Genomic DNA, 22,356 nt, shown 5'->3' with positions numbered 1-22,356 from the left:
GGCAGACAGTCAACGGGTCGACCAGTCGCTGTGATGTGACTGACCACCAGGGGGCAGATGCTCTGACCATGCTGCTGGGGTCCGGCCAATCGGGACTGAGTGAGATGGGCCAGACACATCCTAGAGCCCTCCTGCAGTCCCTCCCCAGCTGGCCAACCTCCCATATCCCTCCCTGGCCCTGATCGTGCATCAGTGGGGTCCCTCCTCCTGGCCTGTGCCCTCTCACAATCCGGGACCCCTTGGGGGATATCAGAGAGCCAGTTTTGACCTCATCCCGCAGGCCAGGCCGAGGGACACCACTGGTGCACGAATTCATGCACCAGGCCTCTAGCCTATATAATAAAAGCTTAAGCGACTGTTACAGTGGAACAACCGGAATGACTGGTCACTATGATACACACTCACCACCAGGGCCTGCCCCTTGGTGGTCAGTGCGCTCCCACAGGGGGAGTGCCGCTCAGCCAGAAGCCAGGCTCATGGCTGGCAAGCAGAGTGGCGGTGGCAGGAGTGGGTGCAGCAGGTGCAGCGGGCCAGGATGAGCAAGAGCGGTGCCCAGCCCTGATTTGGGCTTCTCCCTGGCCACCTGCCACTTGTCACACTGCTACATCCCCTGAGGGGTCCCGGACTGTGAAAGGGTGCAGGCTGTGCTGAGGAGATCCCCCCCCCCGCCCCAGTGCTCAAATTTCATGCACTGGGCCTCGAGTATACATATATAGTTCTGGTTCTGCCACTAACTACTTCTGTTATCTTGGTTAAGTCACTTACCTGCTCTAGAAGATTAGATTACTGGGTTCATTGATTCATTTTATTTGTCCTGGTAATGAACTACGCATCTGCTGTGCTTTAGGATGGGGCTCTGATGGTGAATACAATACCACCAGGTCCTTTCAGGAGCTCACCATCTAGTTGTTTCATTCAGTCACATATGCCTTTTGATAGATTAGTTTAAATCGGTGGTCCAAGCCAATGGATGGCACCTATGTAGCATTTTGGAAATTTGTTGGGGCATGACGCAACACATTCTGTAATGTGTTATATCGTCCAAGTCCTACATTACTTTCCAATATCCAATCAGATGTTTATGTAAGTGGTAAACCTGTTTTTTATTATCTAAGCCTTGGTAAACTCCATTTAACTATAAACAAAAAGTATTTTTGTGTGGTTTTAATAAATACTGAATTTTCCAGGAATGCATTCTCTAAAATCAAGGGAGATTATATTTTTCTTCTGAACATTATCTGGAGAAATTCAACATTTTGGAAAAAAGAAATAGCAAACCATAAGACTTTGAACTTCTGCGAGGTAGTCCAAGTCCCAATTTTTAGAAAAAAATTCTAGATGATGGGTGGATGTGTTGATTTACTTTTTTTTTTTCTTAAATCTTTGGTGCTGAACATTGTTTGCAAAAAATCTAATGAACAATACATTAAATTGTGACATGATATATAAATCTATTGTGTTCTGAAAAGAGCACCATGATTTCTAAATGTTTTGCTTTCTGAACAAGTTAAAGAACCATTACTGTGGGCAATTGGGAGACACCAAGGAGTATTAAGTACCTTAGCATTCAGAAAGATCATTAACCGGTATGAAGAATTCACGGCAGCTAATTCAACAAACACTAGCGGTGTGTTGGGTGTATATCAGGCACTGTGCTGGCACTAACTCTGGAGAGAATTCCTGGAGTTTACCCACTCTCCCATCTCCCCAGTCTTTCTCTCTTCCCACACACACAAGCATGTGGCTTGGTACAGAGGACAAAGCATAAGCTCCACTATTTACCCATTAGGTGACCTTGAAAAGCTACTTAAATTCTCTAAGTCTCTGTTTTATGAACCCCCAGAATGGTTATGAAAATATCTATCTTCCAGGTTGTTACAAAGATTGAGTGTGTCTGGCACCTGGTAGGTACTTTATAAACGCTAGTTCTGGGTCTCTTTCTATCTCTCTTCAAAACCTTACCTCAGAACACATTTGCCATCAACCATTGTGTGAACCTGAATCAGTGTGTTTCCTGTGAAATTTTAGCTTTATAATTACTGAAGATGGGTTGAAAGACCAACTTCTGCTAAAGGAATTTCAAGCAGATGAAGCTGATAATTCGGTCTTCTGGGAGTCAAGGATCGCTCTATCAAATATAAATACAAAGCGTAATGGTACTGCCAAGGGCGTGCTCCATGGTGTAGAGCACATTTGGATTACCACCTCTTTACAAATAATCATCAGGGGCTCAAATGAGGTTTAGCGTATGGAATTTCCCTGTCTGTTTTAAAAATCTGAGCATTACGATACAGACAATGGTTCTCATGCTTTAGAGCCACTTAAGAATCTGCTGAGGAGATGGTTACAATGCAGATTCCTGAGCCCCATCTAAGACTTTCTCAATTAGAATTTCTTGAAAGTTGAGCAAGAAAACTTGCATTTTAACAAGACCTCCTAGCTGAAATGGGTCCCGGACTACCCTTTCACAAGATATGGTACACGATATAAAGACGATGTATTCTAGAATTGTACACTTGAAACCTATATAATTTCATTAACTAATATAACCCCAATAAATTCAATAAAAAAAGATATGGGAGAAAGCATATGTGATTTGGTGTTAGATAACTATGGGTTTAAATCTTTGGTCGAGCATTAACCGATTAGGTGGCTTTGAGCACGTTTCTTACCCTCTGTAACTCTTAGTCACCTCACCTATAAAATGAAGATAATATAGCATCAGAGGTTCTAGGAGTTCAGAAATATCCTGTGTTATCTGCACCACAGAAGGGATGAGCCTATCCTGCTTCCAGTACAAGACCTGCCCTATTGTATCCTTATGGAAAAACAAGTGGTCACAATGGAATATTCTCATTTTGGATGATTAAAGACAAGTGATAATGTTGGAAATAAACCAAAACATCAACTGATATCTTATCCTCCCATATCATGTTTTACCCAAAATGATTTTTTCTCTTTGTAAAGAAACACACACACACACACACACACACACACACACACACACACACACACCCGCTGGAAGTGCCAAGCTGTATTTGATTAGTTCTGGGCAGAAGCACATTAGGGCATCTGAAAACCACAACTGGAGACATCTATTCTGATGGGCCTAATGCTCTGGGTATTTCCTTTCAACCGAACTTTGGGGGAAAGTACTTTGATATAATGTACATATGGAAATATTTTACAACATTCTTTAAAAGTTAGCTATTTTATTCAGTATGTATAAAAAACATACTTTTCACTTCAATGTGTGCAAATATGGAGAATTCGATGTCTTAAAGGGTCTCTTGTCATTTCTAAGCTAGAATTGTTTTGTTTTGTTTTGTGAAGTCGACATAAGTGTGTATGAAAGGGCACGATTGACAGCCCGAGAGACAGTGGTCTTTTCGCTGAGCTTCTGGCAGCCAGCAGGACCAGCTGCCGTTCAAACGCACCCCAAATACCTTACCTCTGGAAAGATCATTTCTGGAGGTGAGAAGGCTCTTTGATTTCTTATTCCCTCTGATAGGTGTCAGTGGGGGCTGCTGGTGGGATGGCTGGCCATTCACACAAGGCTTTGGTTCTGAGGCCATTGCCACATTTCACATGTGCAACCCAATTGCAATCTGGGTTCTGGTTCAAATTCCTTTAAAAAGATTAAAGTCTGTTGTTTTAAATGCCGTCCCCAATCTTGGGGGAAAACATTCCATGGAAAATATTCTTCATCACAAGAATCTATTAATCGTGGCTACTTTCAAGGGAGAAGGAACGGGAAAGGGAAATGATGATAAGGGGAAGTGGCATTTGATTTGCATATTTTTATCACTTCTACTCTGAGTGTTATAACTGAACATGTCATCTTGTTTTTTTTAAAGGAATAGGAATCATCTGTATGATGGTGTTATAGGTCACTTTTATTATTGCCTCTATAAGTTTCTGTATTGAAAAATGAAATCTAATAAGTTTGCTTTAAAAAGCTTCACTAGAGGGGAATTTAACTAGACCACAGTATTCTTAAATTATTCTTTTAAATTATATTACCAGTTTATTCTTTTGAATAAAGTATAAAACTTTTATTACATTATCAAAAGTGCTAATAAAATTTATTGCACTCACAAAAAAGCTTCACTAGAAATTATTTCTTTTTTAAGTTTTTTTTCTTTATTGAGGTATTACATATGTGTCCTTATCCCCCCATTGCTCCAGCCCCCTTTTTTTAAGTTTTAATAACTAAAACATGCCAGACAAATACTCCTTCCTTCCTTCCTTTTTTCTTTCTTTCTTTTTTTTGCTTTTATAAGTCTATATAATTTGTAAGGCAACTAGATGTAAAGTCAACCATTTTATTCATTGATATTTTATTCACTTGAAAATGTTGCTTTCACAGATTTTTCTTTCATTAAGAGTAAACCATTTGCATTTTAAAGATAGGCTTGACTGCAGGGAAAGCAGGCTTTTCCATTTGTGTAATGTTTCATTGCACTTGTTACATCACAGCATTGAGATGAGCTTCTTTTAAATTATGCTTGTGAATATGGTTTATAAATCTCAAGGTATCAAAAATACATTTTGGCGAAGTTAAAATTGTACAGGACTGATTCCTATGAAAGAGAACTCCTACCCCACTGTGGCCACAGAAAGGAATTACATGTGGGTGGTTTTGTATCAGCTTTTCAGAAAAGGTAAAAAAAATATGCAAATTACAGTTATTTTCCTTTAAAAATTTTAATGGAAAATACATGAGTCTGTTAAAAGAAAAAAATAAAATTCAAATAAAGAAAATACAACCGCTGTCTCTCCTTGGAATTCCCGGCGTGGCTCAGTGGTTGAGTGTTAACCTATGAACTAGGAGGTCACGGTTCGATTCCAGTCAGGACACGTGCCTGGGTTGCAGGCTCGATCCCCAGTAGGGGGTGTGTAAGAGGCAGCCGATCAATGACACTCTCTCGTCAATGATGTTTCTATCTCTCTCTCCCTCTCCCTTCCTCTCTGAAATTAATTTAACATATATAAAAGAAAATACATGAATATATATATATATGTATATATATATATATATATATATATATATATATATATATATATATCTCCAAAGATTCCTTTCACACCCGGTTGGGAGACTAGTATTATTTTAAAAATGCCCATCCACTTCATCCCCTCTGTAATCTGGCTTCTCCTGACACCATGCTACTGAAATTAATGAAGTAATTTGCCAAACATTATGAGCATTGACCATGATACCATGTTCTTGGGCTGTGCCCAGTGGCTTCTGTTTAGTTTCACTCCACTTGCTGGAAACCACCCCTTCTGAGCCTTCTCCGCTGCTGCTCTCCCACGGCTCTTCTGCGCCTTTGATCTTGCTGTAGCCACTTTGGAGTATCCTCATAATCATGTAGGCGATTCTCTAGGCATCATCTTCAGCTCTCTTCGGTCTCACTGTTTTATTTTTCATATGTTTATTGATCTTTAGAGAGGAAGGGAGACAGAGAGAGAGAGAGAGAGAGAGAGAGAGAGAGAGAGAGAGAGAGAGAGAAACATGGATCGGTTGCTCCCTTATGTGTCCCAACCAGGGAACCCATAACCTGGTATGCGCCCTGACCTGGAATTGAACCCTAGACCTTTTGGTGCATTGGATGATGCTGCAGCCAACTCAGCCACACTGGCCCGGGCTTCCCTCTCACGCTTTTAATGTTAGTCTGTGAACCTCCTATATTTACAGCTACATTTGGTGGGTATGTGTGAACATTTTTCTGGGAAGCAAGCTCATAGTTTTAATCAGCTCCACAAGGAGATCCATGGCCCCTCCAAACAAAACCTTTGCCTGTCCCGTCTTGTGTTTCGGCACATTTACCCACTGACGTGACTCCCAGCATCACCCAGAGACTGCTGACTCTTGGATCTCTAACTCAAGCCTCTTTCCCAGTCTCACCAAGGTCCCTCCTGGAGGGTCCTTCTAGAACAATAGTTCTCAGCAGGCAGATGGCAGGACTGAAGCCTCCCACTCCTTGCACCTCCCTCTGAGAGGCCTTGTGTGGGTGGGGGGAGGTGAGCAGGGTGAGCACGTGTGATCAGACTCCCCGGGGAGAAGCAGCCCTGCTCCAGGCTGGCTCTTGCTGTCACAGAAGCACTGCTTGACCCTGGCAGTTCCCAGTCTCCTCCTCTGGCTCCAGGAGCAGCCTTCTTCTTTGGTCCTGCTCTGGGGCCCAGCTGCAGAGTTGCCCAGGGCCATTACTACATAGTACACTTTCATCATAGCCCTCTCTTTCCAGAGTGACCAAGCCTCATATCCACCAGTGGATTAAATGTAACTGATTCTATGCACGGGAGATCTTTTATCATCTTTCTGTTACCACCAACATCCCTGTTGTCCTCATTCCCACAGTACTGCAGGCACTCATCATCTCTCAATCGGACTTCCACATTCAGCTCCTAAAAAGGTGTCTCTGCCTCAGGTCTTTCTGCTACCCATCCATCTCCCAAACACATAACTGATTACTTTCATTAAAAAACTCTCAGTGTTATAAACCTAACAATTTATATGAAATACAACTGTATCATGACATTGAAAGGCCCTCCACCATCATGCCCTATCCTTCCTTTTGAGTCCTATCTCCAGCCTTTCTTTCTTTCCTCTCCTGTCATACACAGTCACTGTCTTCCCTTGGAATTCCCCACATCTCTGCCTTTGCTCAGGCTGGTCCTCGTCCTCATGCCTGTAAAACCTTTCCCCAGCCCTTAAGCAACCCAGCGCCTCCTCTAAAGCTCAGCTCAAAGGTGAACCTTTCTGTAAACCTTCCTTTTTCTGACTGTGACAATGAATCAGTCCTGTCTCAGAAACTCTAAAGGCAATTGGTCCAAACTTCCAATAAGTCTGAACCTCCCAGACAGCTGATGGTGTGTGTGTGTGTGTGTGTGTGTGTGTGTGTGTGTGTGTGTGTGTGTCCCTGATTAGATGACAGTTTCTGAGGATAGGAATCTTGCTTACCTTGCCCCTTTCCCATACCACATCCTCCAGCGCTTAGAACAGAACCTGTCTCTGCTCCTTCCTACATAAATGCCTGGAGAACGAATGGAGAAATGAATGGTGAACGTTATCATCACCAGCACTACTGCCTGCCCTCACTGGTTTCCATTCCTTCTGAGGAACGGAGAGAAGTGTGCGAGATTAGGCAGGTGCCTTCTATAGTTTCAAGTACACCACAATTTCCACAAAACAGGTATTAAACTATAGAAAGGAGCTGTGAGGCAGAAGAAAGAAGATAGTAATGAATAAAAAACAATACATTTTACTTTTTATCCAGCAACTTACTTCTTTGCAATAAGAATGGGTTCTTGATTGACAGAATGAGATTTGTTCAGCTTTTTAGCACCCCAGTTGCAATGTGGGGAGCACGGGGCAGGAGATGCTGTGAGTCTGGACTAATAGAAAGACTCTCCTAGAGCACATACCTTTGACCAGAATCGAACCTGGGACCCTCGAGTCCACAGGCCGACGCTCTATCCACTGAGCCAAAGCACTCAGGGCTAGTCTGGACTAATAGGTAGGTAGTGCTGGAACGGAGGGAACAAACTAAAGAGACACTAAGGAAGTGCAGTTGTTAAGATGACACATTGAAGGGTCAAAGAGATGGAAGATTCAGGGTTTGTTCATTGATTTTTTCAACAAATACTTAATGAATATGACTATATGCCAGCACTATGAGAGGTGCAGGGAATTCAGTGATGAGAAACATTCCATACACTGAGTTTACGATGCCATAGGTGGCTGTCTGGTGGTGCATAGTGGTGGAAACAAATTTGGAAAGCATTAATACTCATCCCTTACAGCATTCAGCAGTGAACAAACAGCACCTGGAGAGACAGATATACTGATGTGATACCAGAAAGAAGGTACCTGCTGTGTTCCAAAAAAATACTGTTTTTAAATTTTACTTTAGTTACAAAAGTAATGTGCTTGTTAAAGAAAAATTAGGAGATACATGCATTTCAAAGAAGGGAAAAATAATTTGCTATCTCATCATATAGTATTAATCACATTTATGCCTCTTTAGACTTTTTCAATGCACAATGCCTAGGAAATGCATACAATGCAAATGGACCAATACCCTACATATAATTTTATTGTCTGATTTTTATCATTTTAAAGCTATTGTGAACATTTGTCTTTTCCAGAAAATAAAGGTTGACCCTATCATTTTTAATGGTTGCATAGTATTTACTATATTGATTCAATTCATTTAATTAATCTCCTATTTTCAATATTTCAGAAATAACTGGTGATCAGGTAGAAATTTATTTCACTAGTTTAAAAAATGTCTCTTAAAAATAATGTTTCTTGGGGCACATACTCATTCAGAACTACACATGAAGGAATTTTGGGAAATATAGTTCTGCTAAGTTGACACAATACAAATACAAATCCACCACGATCTATCCCTTGTCAACTTGGTATTCATACATAACTTTTCAACCATATTTAACATAATTTTAAAATAAGGTCAATAGCAACAGCTTACTTCCACTTAAAACAATGCAACTATTCCTCATATGACTGCAACATGCCCTCCCCAAAGAGAAAACAAAGTCCTATTATCCACTTTTGGGTAATAATCATTCCTATTCTAGATAAGTCACATTCCTTTGATACCCAGAACTTTGTTCACATGATCATTGTTGTTATTATAAGTACATTCTTCCGCTACACATTCACTATTCCCTTGGCCCTCAGCAAAAATCTCAGCTGGTTGTGGTTACTTCCCTGCTGGAGTGACCTAAGCCTGAATTCCTGAAAGGTTTGAGCCATTTACAGTCCTGCCCCTTTTGGGCCACTGTAGTTGTCTATGGGCTTTTATCACAAAATGTTGGAGTACTAAGAGACACCTCAAGGAAACCTTCTATATTCTAGATCAGCGGTTCTCAACCTGTGGGTCGCGAACAATGAAAATACATCCTGCATATCAGATATTTACAGTACGATTATAACAGTAGCAAAATTACAGTTATGAAGTAGCAACAAAAATAATTTTATGGTTGGGGGTCACCACAACATGAGGAACTGTATTAAAGGGTCGCGGCATTAGGAAGGTTGAGAACCACTGTTCTAGATGTATTCCTCTTTACTGCCATTTTGTAGTGGCAATCTAATTTTCCCTTGATCCTTAGCATCAATTCCCCTAGTCCAATATGGTAACCCTTACTTGCTTTTTGATTCACTGGCATGAGAGATGAGACTGTGTCGAGGGGACAGTCTCATCTCTCAGTTTAATGGAATGAGTGATGTGCCTCGAAGTTGAAATAGTCCTCCCTTGAGGCTAAAAATTCTAGACCAGTAGAATCCAAAATTGTAGGGAAAAAATTTCACTAGTAGATCAATAGAAGTAACAATGAGAAGCACCATCCCCATTTTCTACATTTGATTCCTGGACTTGGGAATCCTGGTTCCAAGAGAAATAGCATCATTTATTAATCATTGATTTAAAAAAATATATATATATATTTTATTCATTTCAATGAGGGAAGCAGAGGGAGAGAGAGATAGAAACATCAATGATGAGAGAGAATCATCAATAGGGCTGCCTCTGTATGCCCCCTACTGGGGGTTGAGCCTGCAACCTGGGCATGTGCCCTGACCTAGAATCAAACCTTGACCTCCTGGTTCTTAAGTCGACGTTCAGGCACGGAGCCACGCCGGCCAGGCTGTATTGCAAATTTTTATAAATATTTTCATTATTATGGTATTTAAACAATTTCTCAATAATTGAGCCATTAATTAAACATGCAGAACCAATTCATGTCATCCTGTGTAAAACCAGGGGCTCAGTAACAAACCAACAAACAAAAAACATGAAAACATTGGCTTGATAAAATTATCAGTTTGTTCTGGCTTTATATAATCAGTCACTTTTAACTCTTAATCCAAAAAGAAATTGACATGTACAGAATCTTATGAGAGTGTATAAAAAAGAAAAAGGAAACAACACAAAAAACTTTTTAGGCCATCTAGTCCATCCTCAAAGACTACCAAGTCTTCATCATATATTTTCATCACTTGGATTGCAAATGTAGCCCAGGCAAGAAACTGTGGCTGCCACTAGCGGTGGTAGCAATGGAATGGAGAAGTGGATGAATTAAGGATAATTTTGGTAGTACAGACAAAAATACCTGCTGAAATTTTGGGTGTGGCGAGCAACTAGGCTGATCTCAAGGTTTTCTGTCTGAAAGATTTTAGCATTTACGAGATAGGGATGGCAAAGTAGGGGGGACGACACGGGTTACTTCAAAGAGTATTTTGGTCGCGTCAAGGTTATCAGTCTTAGGCGTCCGTGTGGAGATGTCCTCTTGACATTTGTGATAGATTTGGACTGGATACTTTAAAAATTTTGAAACGATATTATTTTAGCAATTATTAATAACAATTATTATTATTATTACCACTATACCACTAATACAGCCACCTAGGGCTTTCTCACGCTCTTTTAAAAAAAAAAAAAAAAAAAAAAGTTCATAAAAATGGCAGAGCTTTCCGAGCTTTCCCATTCATCCTCCAGCTCTGGGAACCTGAAACGCCCTGGTCCAATCAGCTCCCGAATCCTCAGTGACGTCAGCAAGTGGGCGGGTCAGATGGCTTGGGTTCCTCCGCTTCTCTGGCTGGGCCACGTCAGAAGCCGTGCAGGTCCTTGAAGGGACATAAGTTACATGTTAATTCATTGGACATAATTGAGAATATGACTCACATCTTCGTTTAAAAATACTCAACTCCACATAGGTTTAAACACCTTGACTTCTGGTTCTTTTTGTAGTTTCTTATTTTCTCCTGTGCATATATGCCCTCCCTGCGAGTGTCGCGGACCTGCCGTTTCCCCCTCCGCGCACGCGCCGGGGAGGGGCAGGACCGGCCCGTTTCCGGGTGGCGTGCGGGGCTGCAGAGGAGAGCGGCTCTCGCGACCGCCAGCATGGAGAGTTTGTACCGAGTCCCGTTCTTGGTGCTGGAGTGCCCCAACCTGAAGCTGAAGAAGCCGCCCTGGGTGCACATGCCCTCGGCCATGACGGTGTACGCTCTGGTGGTGGTGTCTTACTTCCTCATCACCGGAGGTAACGCGGGCTGGCCGGGGCTGGCGGCGCCGAGGCGAGGCGCACCTCCCCGCCCCGGAGGCGTCCGTGCCGCCGACCCTCAGCTCGGCGCCAGCGTCGCTTCGCTCTGGATCTTTTCAGAGGGTGGAGGGAAGTTCTGGGGTCCCAGGTATTCACAGCCCAAAGGTTCCTTTGCCCTCAGGCCCTGCCCTTTCTCTTGGCTGCACTGGTGTTCTCACGCCCATTGCTTTTCTCCTCCGCCCAGCCTCTCAGCCTGGGGATCCGTCCAGATCGAAGATGTTTTTCCAGGCCAGGTTGTTGCTCTTTTCTGATGGCCCTAGGTTGTCTGACCGAGTCTAGACTAGGAAAGTCTAGTCTGGCCCATTGTCCTCCCGTTGTTGAGGTCAAGAGAGAGTGGGACTTCTAGTCTTTCTTTGTCTTCGGTCCCTGGAACCTTGGAAGAGACGTGAGAATTCTTAAGGTTGTTGTCAGCTCAGACCTAAGGGTTCCGTGTGGCTTTTTTGGTCCAGTTCAAGAATGAATGTGAATGCAATCTTCTGAAGCCACGGGTTTGGAAATATTTGAGATTGGAGATAGATTTGTACTTAATAGAGCAGAAGTTGGGAATATAAAGAAGAAGGAAGATGGTATTACTATTAAAAACGTATGAATTGTTATATCATGTTCTTTTCAAATATAGAACGTTGCAAAAGGGGCGTTGCTTTGCGTAGTGGTGAGTTGGCAGTCCCGCTGCAGTCTTTCCGGGGCCACCACCCACCCTTTCGAGCCACCGGTCCACGATTTGCGGGACTGCGCTGTGGTTAGATTTTGGGAAGTGGGGTACTTAATTTGGAAATGATACAACTCAAGTCCTACAGGTTAGGGACAATAAAAGTGATCCTCTTTTTAAGCGAATGGTCTGAGACATCTTCATTTTCATAGATATTTTGTAAGAATGGTTGTACGGAAGAGGGAAGAATCTGCAAGTATCTTTGAATTGCAGCCTGCCCTCCCCCCAGAGTACTGACAGTTTACTTATCCTAGCATTGTATTAGCAATAACATTTCTCAGCACTTTAATAGGTGCTGTGTATTGAAATGAAACTTATATGCATGTGGCTTTTTTTTTTTTTTTTTTTAAATAAGTGATAAGAGTCTTCCTGGGCTCTTATTTGCTACTCTTTTACCTGTAACCCTTACCTCCCTTGGAGCCAGAGCCTTTGCCAGACGCCTCACAGTTTTCATTCTGGCTACCTTTGCCATGTTGGTTGTTGCAATGGGGAGATTTTCTGCCCCCACCCCTGGGGGAAAGGTCAGTGAGGTGTCTCATACAAGGAGTCGGTGTTGCCACTGGACAGGAGTCTCTTCAAACAACCGAGTGTACCTTTATAAATAAACCATATTTATTGCAGAGGAATATTCAGCAAATGATGTATCGAGTCCCTATTAAATTTCAGGCACCAGCTACAACAGTGAATGTCAAACAAACAACGACCCTGCCCTCCCGAAGCTTATAATGCCATGGTTGAGATACATTAAATATCACATGCACTTTTTTTTACATTCTTTCTTTCCTTGCAAAAATGCCACAGATGCATTGAAGGAAAAGAACAAGAGATTATGGAAAAATAGTGGGAGTTGGGAATATTTACTTTGGAGTGTGGTTCCTGAGGAAAATGGCTTGTTAGCCAAAATCTGATGAATTGGAGGAAAGGGTGTGTATGCTAAGCAGAGGGAAGAATATGGACAGATATGGGGCCGAGAGACCAATTAGGTGGGTCTTGTAGTTGACCTAGACCAGACTAGTTGGTGGGCAGTGGAGATGGAGGAAAATATAATGAAAGATATTTTGGAAATAGATTCAGTAGGTCTTGATGGAGTAATTGGATGTAGGGGGAGAATGAAGTGTGAAGGAATCTTATTGGTGTCTGGTTAGAGTATCTTGAGTAGGTGAAAGTAACATTTTTTGAGACTGAACAAAAGAAGTCTTTTTTGGTGGAGAATGATGAACCGGAGCTCACTTTGGGACGTACACTAGTTGGGCATAACCAACTATAATTAGTTGGATGTGTGCATTTACAGGTATGAGTAGCACTGAGAAAAGAGGTCTGTGTTGAAGTTGAGCAATAAGAAATGTTTTCTGAACTCCTCCCAAGTCCCCATTCTTGGGGAACGTACATCTAATTCCAACAGTGCTAACATTATTTGACATGTGTTGGCACATTGAGAGTCATTCGCACATGGAATTGAAAGCCCTGGCAAGGGATGAGTTCAGTTCCGGAGAGAACATAGAAAAAGTGGACAGTGGTTCAAGCCCTAAGGAACTTCCATCACTTAGTGGTTTTATAGAAGAGGAGGCTTAGCTAGAGAGGTAGCAAGAAATCATGGGCAAGAGGGTTACAAAAGTCATGAGAAGCCATTTTTCCTTCCAAGAAAATGGATTTAGAAAATGGGATCGGATGCTCCTGGGAAACCTCCTAAGACGAGAACTGAAAAGTGGCCGTTGAATTAAGGAAGGGGAGACTGCAAAATTCCCCCCCCCCCCCCCGTTTTTTTTCAGAAGAAAGCCTAACTCCCTTTCAAAAAGGAAATACATAAATGGGATGTTAGCTAGGATGGTCTGGAGTCAGGGAAGGTTGATGTAGGGAAAGACAGGTTGAAAATACAGGAGAGAGAAGAAATATCCAAAGGAACCAAGTCTCTGAGAAGGCAAGAGGGATGGACTTCTGCTAATTGGAGAAGGGATTCTTCCTTGATCTGAGCTAGAGGGAAAGAGGTGAGGATAGGTGAGGGCACCAGTTTGTAGTTGGGGGAGGAGGGATTAGGGAATTCCACTATGATTGTTTTGTTAGTGGGAAGGGAGACATAATCTATGATTAAGAAAAGCTAGCTGGGCGTGAGGATGCTGGAGAATAATGGAGAAAAACAGATGTTGACAGTGGGAGATTCGGAAAACTTAAAATGTTGATAGATATTGAAATTAGTGATCATGAGTCTTTAATGCTAATGGTGTGATTAAAAATGTTTCCTTGTTTTATATTTATGCAAGAAAATTTCTCTAGTAGCTCTCAATTTATAGAAACAAATCCAAGTTTATGTGGAACATACTCTTGAACTAAAATATAATCTTTAATGTTAAATCTCTTTTATTGTGGAGTCATACTTGAGTATTAGAAACAGTTACTGAATGAATTTCTTTTATGAAATAACTCCTAAAGATAATATTGTTTTACAAGTCATTCTGAAGTATTGAGTTGAATGAATAGTTTTATCTGAAGTTTGGGAGATTAGCTGGGCCTCATTTGATTATAGTAGTATATATCAAGACAGTCCTATGTACAGTCCTATATAAATTAACCTTTAGAGACAGATGAGAATCCTATTTTTAAAATGAGGAATTCTCTAATCTATACTATTGCCTTTCATATAGGAATAATTTATGATGTTATTGTTGAACCTCCAAGTGTTGGCTCTATGACTGATGAACACGGGCATCAAAGACCAGTAGCCTTCTTGGCATACAGGTAAGAGCTACCTTTCTGAATGATTTGGTGGTGGGAAAGCGGGCTGCTGGGCCATGCCTGCTTATCCTATCTAATAATAGACAAACATGGTAATTGACCGTACCTTCGCTATGCCTCCCATTGGCTAATCGGCACGATATGCAAATTAACCGCCAACAAAGATGGCGGCTAATTTGCATACTGCAGGCAGGGCGGGAGAGCACCATCTGGGCCTGCTATCTGCGATCCTGGGCAGACCAGACCCGGGGCGGCCGGGCGGGGCAGCAGCCATCCGCTGGCCCACCCAGGCATCCCGTGTGTGACCTGGGGCGGGGCCCTAACCCCTGGATCGGCCCTGCCCCTGTGTGGACTGGGGGCAGCGCCCCAACCCGCTGATTGGCCCTGCCCTGTGCGCGGCCCAGGGAGGTGGGGCAGGCACCTAGGGATCAGCCTGTCATCTGCCACCCGGACAGGCATCTAGGGATCGGGCCTGCCCTCTGCCACCCGGGGAGCGCGCCTAAGCCAGCAGGTGGTTATCTCCTGAGGGGTCCCAGACTGTGAGAGGGCACAAATGGGCACAAATTTTTGTGCACCAGGCCTCTAGTTTAAAAATAATAGTGAAACCCATGGAATCCATTTGTATTTAGACATTAGCTGCTCTAAAATGATAAATTTAGGAATGGCAGGAAGTGAGCAGGAGTAAGAGAAGTATATTACCTATTCATTTATTAGGAAATAACATATTTCACAAAGATATGATCACTTATTTAAAGGAGGGTATCAGTTTAAAATACATTTGTAGACTGTTCTGGGAATCAGCAAACCAGTTTGTAAGTAAAGCTTTATTGGAACTAGGTGTGCCCATTTCTTTGTATACCATCTGTGGCTCCTTTCATACTACAGTGGTAAGTGTGGCATAAACCATATGGCCTGTACTGTACTATCTGGCCACTTAAGAAATATATGTTACTAAATAAGAAACACAATTTTTGAGAACTGGGAGTTCCATTTAAGCAATGAAACACCGTTCTAGTGTGGTTTGGTTCACTTGAGCAATGCTTATTGTATTGCTTTCTATAATCCATTTGTTACTTGTCTATTTAAACATAGCTATATATTTGTATTTATACCTTACAAATGGTATTCTCTGCATAGGATATTCTTGGAAAGATGATTGTGGTTCTCTGGGGAGGGGATCCAGATGACAGGCGATCTTGGTAGGAAAACATTTCACAGTGTCATCATTTGTGCTATTTGAATTTTGACCATGGTGCATGTATTGCGTTTTCAATTAAAGCAGTGGTTCTCAACCTTCCTAATGCCGCGACCCTTTAATACAGTTCCTCATGTTGTGGTGACCCTCAATTTCATTGTTACAAATTGAGCATAATTAAAGCATAGTGATTAATCACAAAAACAGTTTGTAATTATATATGTGTTTTCCGATGGTCTTGGGCGACCCCTGTGAAAGGGTCGTTTGACCCCCAAAGGGGTCGCGACCCACAGGTTGAGAACCGCTGAATTAAAGCAATTAGTTAACAAAAAATATATACCTTCCTTGCATATTCCATGTATAAAGCACCCCTTTAACAGAGAAATTTGCTTTTGGGGGTCCATGAACCCAAAAAAAGCAGATACAGATAATATACAAAAACTTGCATATAATTATAGGGATTTATAGGTCACTGGGAATACATGTGGGGTTCATGGAGCCTTAGTTAAGAACGCCTGCTTTTAAATTTTTCCCTTTGAAACTGAAGGTGTATTAATTATTATAAAACTTTTTAAGATACATTTCTAACCAGTTCAAAATTAATTTGAAATCAAAAGAAATTTAAATAGTATAACTTTTAAAAGCTAAAGTTCTGGGTAAAGGATTCATATACATATAATAATTGGCTTTTTAGGCTAATAATTAAAATGCGAGTACCGATTTTCATAGATAGTTGTGTTGGTTGAGGTCCTAAAACTCTTTGGACATATGCTCCATGAAGACAGCATTTTGTCTGTTTTATTCATTGTTCTAGCCCCAGAATCTAGAATAGTACTTGATAGAAATGAATATCTAGAAATGTAGCAAAATAGTTGAAAGGGTAAGAATAAAAAATTAGCACAAAAATGTTTTAGCAGAAATGAGAATTTCAATTTAAGAATTTCAATTTAAATTTGTTTTTTGGGGAATTTTTAAATTTTATTTTGCTGTGGTCTTTCTTTTTCAGAGTAAATGGACAATATATTATGGAAGGACTTGCATCCAGCTTCCTGTTTACAATGGGAGGTTTAGGTTTCATAATCCTAGACCGATCCAATGCTCCAAACATTCCAAAACTCAACAGATTTCTTCTTCTATTCATTGGATTCGTCTGTGTCCTATTGAGTTTTTTCATGGCCAGAGTATTCATGAGAATGAAACTGCCGTAAGTTATTAAGTACTTTGTGTAACAGCAAAGTTACACAACTTATGTTGCAAATTGGTACAATAATTACCTAGGTCACATAAAATTATAGATTTAATTTAACTCGTTTTAAACAGATGAAAATTCTGAGAATAAAAAAATGTGACTTTCTCAAGGTTATAGCTATAGTCAGTAGCAAAATTGAGATGAATAGGTCTTCCTAATTGCTATCTTCATGCATGAGAAAAGTTAGTTATTTTGCAGTAGCATCATTGACCATGTTTCTCTAAAGTGCTTTTGGGTTAGTCTGTAACATATGGGATTCTAGTAGTATGGTGATAGTAGGGAATATTTTCAAGACATTAATTGCTGCTGCTCTTTGATATTAGTATGAGGAAAACTCATTAAGCCTTGGCCAGGAAAGGGGAGTTGCCTCTCCAAAAAGATGGGAAAAGGATTTTATTCATATATATCTCATTTTGATTCAGAAAACTTAGACTAATGATAAATTTGTTTTATGGCAACTTTGATAATTCCATTGAGATCACTAATTTGAGATGTGGACAAGTATAATCATATTTCCCTATATTTCATTTCAGCTATGGAACTTCTCAAGTTTCACCTATACTTATTTCTTAGAACTGATATCCCCTTATTTATTTATTTTTCCTAAAGGATAGTTTTTTGATTTTTTTAGAGAGAGAGGAAGGGAGAGGGAGAGACACATCAATGTGAAAGAAACATCGATCAGTTGCCTCCCATATGCACCCCAATCCACAACCTAGGTATGTGCCCTGACTAGGAATTGAACTTGCAACCTTTTGGTGCATCGGATGATGATCCAACAAACTTAGTCACCCGGCTAGGGCTCCCCGTATTTTATTACAAGAGATAATAAAAGGGGGTATAGGAATGTGTTTGAGTTTCACAAGTTTACTTATTCTCTGACTTAACCTGTACATTATCTGTAACACATCTGGGGGAGAATGGACAGACTTTCCCTGAGAAAGTTAGAGGTTCTTATCCTGCATTGGTGTTCCCAGCTTAGCCTTTTAGGACGGGAAAAGAGAGCAGTGTTCTTTGACAGCTGAATATCGGTGTGGCCATAAAACTCCCTCAGACTCCCCTGCCAGTGGCTCCTGTTTCTATCCAAGAGAAATAATTTTGGCCATTGGCTAAATTGTATGAAGAATTAGGTACTTAAGCCTCTTCTTTTTGCTCCTCTTTTTTCTGCCCCTGTTGGAAAAGGTGTACTGGAAGAGTAGATGGAAGAGGCTAGAGTTTTCCGTAGCAAAACAAGAAAAAAGGAGGCTCCCAGAGAGGATAAGGAGACTATTACAAATTAACTCAAACAGAAGGAACCTTTGGAGACACAGCAGAGCAAAAGCGGGCTGTTGCCCATAGAACCAGACTTGTTCTCATCTTACATATGCTTCCCATTCTTCCTTATGGTTTTAGGTCCTCTCCTTAGGATGAGTGTGTTTTTCTTTTAGCTCAGGCATTTGACTTTGAGAATAATAGAGCTATGGACTGCTTACTACAGTGGTTCTCCACCTTCCTAATGCTGCGACCCTTTAATACAGTTCCTCATGTTGTGGTGACCCCCAACCATAAAATTATTTTTGTTGCTACTTCATAACTGTAATTTTGCTACTGTTATGACTCGTAATGTAAGTATCTGATATGCAGGATGTATTTAGGCGAACCCTGTGAAAGGGTCGTTCGACCCATAGGTTGAGAACCGCTGGCTTACTAAAATGCTTTTATAAGTATTGTAAAGCTGTATAAAATAGACTAAATAGATACTATTTTATGATTGAAGACAAAAGGCCTGCTTTGCTCAGATTGGTAAAAATTGCCATTTTAGTAATTTGAACTAGTGTTTATTAAGCCTGATAAGAAAAGCTGGGCCACTGAGAAAATCTTAAGATCATGGGATCAGTCAATGAATGGGGTGGGGGGGGGGGGGGCGGTGGCGGGGGGGGGGAGGAGGGGGACTTGAAAAATAAGAATGTAATATTATTTTACTTAAATTAATATCATTTAGGGACTAGGATGATGCATATATATGATTCTTCCATATAAGTGAAATTTAATCCTATAAGTCTCTCTCTCTCTCTCCCCTCTCTTCCCCCTTCCCTCTTTTCCTCTATAAAATCAGTAATAAAACAAAACAAAACATACAAACATGTCCTTGGGTGAGGATTAAAAAAATGTTAAGGTTGTAGAGACTCTGACATCTGCATAAGCTGGGTTGCTTCAGTGAGTGAAATTTAGGATCCAGGGTTGATTGTTAGCAAAGGAGGGAAGGAAATCTAACAAAACAGAATGTACAGCTGCTGAGGATGGTATGTGGTAGGGGGAGTGAGGAATTTGGAGGCCAGTTTGGGGTTTGCTTCGCTCTGAGACTTTGGGTCAGTTCTGTGGACTCTCAGATTCCAAACTTGTTAAATGAAGTTAATTATGTGACTCAGAGTTGCTGTTAAGATTAAATGAGAGGGTGTTTTATGTGCTCTCAAGCATAATATTAATAATTAGTATTTTTATTGTAAAGATAAACAGAATCCTAAAAAAAATTTCTATTTGCAAATTGAATTATGGCCACCATTTAAAAAATAAATAGGCAGTTTCTGTTTTTAAACGAAGAAAGTGAGATTTCTGTTTTAGGACTGTTGGAGGAGACGGGCCAGGAGTGGAGCATCTATGTATGCTCTGTTCTTTTCTTGCTGTGCGATTTTGAGCAAACCACATAATTGCCTCCCCCCCATCCCCCCAGTTTGACGTTCTTCAACTGGAAAATGCCAACGATATTTGTTTCACCATCCTTTTTAGGATTGTTGCAAGGGTTAAATGCAAAAATGCTTGCCATAGTGTTTGAGAAATTTCTGTGTTAGTGCCAACCTAACACAGTACCTGCGTTATATACAGAAGGTACTCTGAAAGAATGAATGTCTTAAAGGTTAAGTAGAAGATTATTCTCGCTTCTCTGTCTAGTTCTTGAGTTCTTGATTTACTTTTATATTACCTAAGTGCTTGTATTTGCCAGTAATTTTACTTCTGTAAAATTCTCACAAGCTTGAATATATATAATAATTAAAAATAATGACATGTTCTGAACTAATAATAGCTAACATCATCAAGAACTTAATTACATGAGTAGCATTTACTATATAGGAGTGTTATAGGGTCCAAAGGAGAGAAGTTCTGAAGGCATCAGTGAAGATAGGGTGTATTAAATCCTTTCCTAATGTGGATAGCTTTATATAGTCCCCCCCCAACCCCCGCCCCCTCCTCGATCTTGCAGGTCCTTACTAATAGGTTGCAAAGATTAATTGCAAAGGGAAAAGTTCGGAACTTTAGAAAACCAAACTTAATGCTTAAATTTGAAAGGGATTCCAGGGCCTAAGTTGTACATCTAGTAAAAGGATCTCCTGTTTGATCCGCATAAAGTTCGACCTGCTCAACAGCTGCAGCTTAGGGCTTCCCCGCTGTCCGGACAGTTCCTGAGGAGCAGAGGTGCAGGCCCACGCTCTGCACTGTTTCTCGAGGGTTCAGGGCTCACTTCCCAGGTGTGAGTAGCTCCTGATCCTCCTGCCTTCTCCTTTGGTAATGTTAGGGTTTTTAGAAAATAAAAACTAGCTTCTTTCCATTAAAAAGTTTATGATTTTTGTTGCACTTGGAGAAAGTCCAAAGAAAATTGATTCTGACTCTTTAATTTTTACGTAACATTTTCTTTTATTTACTTCCCCCCCCCCCCCTCATTTTGTATGGTTTAGCATATTGGTTTGTAAGTTTATCCTTTGAGGGGGAAGAGTAATGGAACTGAGGCCCAGTAAAACACTGGGGCGGGGAGGAGCCCAGATAATGAACTAAAAACCATAAAAGTAATCACACACTATATATATACATACATACATACAGTGGGGCCTTGACTATGAGTGTCCCGACTAACGAGGTTTTTGAGATACCAGCTGTCTCTCGGCCGATTTTTTACATTGAGTTGACAGAGTAATTTGAGTTAACAAGCTCCTTAACGAGCTCGGTCTCGGAATGAATTAAACTCGTAAGTCAAGGCCCCACTGTGTACACACACACACACACACACACACACACACACACACACACACACACACACACACACCTTAAAGCCTAATATGCAAATTGTTCCCTCTGGAGTTTGACCAGGAGACCTGGAGTTCAATCATTTGCTATGATGTGCGATGACCACCAGGGGGTGGCGCAGAATGAAAAGAGGCCCCAGCTGGCAGCCGGAAGGCTCCGATTGGCCCTGATCGCTGGCCAGGCCTAGGGACCCTACCCAGGCACAAACGGGCCTCTAGTATTTTCAGATTATTATTTGATTCATCATAAAGATTGTTAGGGCATTTTGAAATGTTGCTTCCTTTTCACTTTTTGTGTTTATAAATTTTGTTTCTGTAGGGGCTATCTGATGGGTTAGCGTGCCTTTTGAGAAGAAATCTGTGGAAACTGGATTTGTTCCTGTTAATGAAGTTTTAAAGGCGGTACCAAGCCTCTGCTATGAAATATGGAAAAGAATGAAAAGCAGCAGAAAAGAAGCATCTAGTAGGAAACATGGAAACATATTAAAGCTCGGACTAGAATATCTTCTTGGTATCAAAGAGACTAGCTTATACAGTGTTTTTTCCTGCTGACCTACACTGACATACCCATGTTAAGTGGCATTTTCTTCTCGGTTTTTAATTTAAAGAAAATGTACTCCATTTCTACACCTGTAATATTGAATAGAGTAATTATTTTTTACAACCATCTTAACATTATTTTGGAGATGACATTTCTGACTCAGAAATGAATGTAAAATCAGGAAGCAAGATCCCATAAGCTGGGAACTCTGGACAGCTGAGCAGTTTTACCTGTGGTGCTTTGCCTTTAAACAGTGTGTGTACTAGCACATTATTTCAGATGTGTATGTAAGACTGTTTCCTGAACAATAAGGTGTATGAAAGGATCAGGAATAAAGAATTTTTCTAATTAACACCTTTTATATTTGTTTTTTAATTGATGATATTAACCTTTTGGGCTATAATTATTCAGTCCCATCTTGTGATTTTAGCTACTGATGGTGGCCTAAAGTCTCAACATATAGTTGTCAGGATGCCCTGTGAGATAGCAACTTCACATTCCTATACATACTCAAGCTGGACTGCAAGCCTGTATCAGAATTGTTGGAAATGTGATGCGTTAGATGAACATTCCCTTCAGCCTTTCATTTTTACTAATTAACACACATTTGAGCACATCTGAGAAACACCTCTAGACCAATGTGGTCTTCCCCTCATTTCTGCTAGCCAGGCCTTTTAGTTCTCCCGACTGGCCATGAACTTCTCTAGTGGCTCAGTTCTTACCCTAAAATCTTTAAGTTTCCAG

At 40.9% G+C, this 22,356-nt stretch overlaps 1 protein-coding gene across 2 annotated transcripts; it reads left to right on the top strand.

The window, feature by feature from the left end:
* Window positions 1-10,855: 10,855 nt before the first annotated feature.
* Window positions 10,856-21,966, top strand: OSTC (oligosaccharyltransferase complex non-catalytic subunit). 2 transcript variants are annotated; one of them, XM_036343598.1, is made up of 4 exons: window positions 10,858-11,073; window positions 14,482-14,575; window positions 16,774-16,971; window positions 21,391-21,966. In XM_036343598.1, exons 1-4 carry the CDS (start codon window positions 10,935-10,937, stop codon window positions 21,407-21,409), a joined length of 450 nt encoding a protein of 149 aa, XP_036199491.1. In that variant the 5' UTR covers window positions 10,858-10,934; the 3' UTR covers window positions 21,410-21,966. The 2 variants fall into 2 exon arrangements, with proteins under 2 accessions (XP_036199500.1, XP_036199491.1); XM_036343607.1 differs by lacking the exon at window positions 16,774-16,971 and having other exon boundaries at window positions 10,856-11,073.
* Window positions 21,967-22,356: the final 390 nt, after the last annotated feature.

This window comes from Myotis myotis, unplaced genomic scaffold (genome assembly GCF_014108235.1).
Source record: "Myotis myotis isolate mMyoMyo1 unplaced genomic scaffold, mMyoMyo1.p scaffold_m19_p_1, whole genome shotgun sequence".
NCBI classification, from domain to species: domain Eukaryota; kingdom Metazoa; phylum Chordata; class Mammalia; order Chiroptera; family Vespertilionidae; genus Myotis; species Myotis myotis.
Note: the sequence above shows the minus strand (reverse complement) of the source record. Positions and strands in the feature narration are given on the sequence as shown.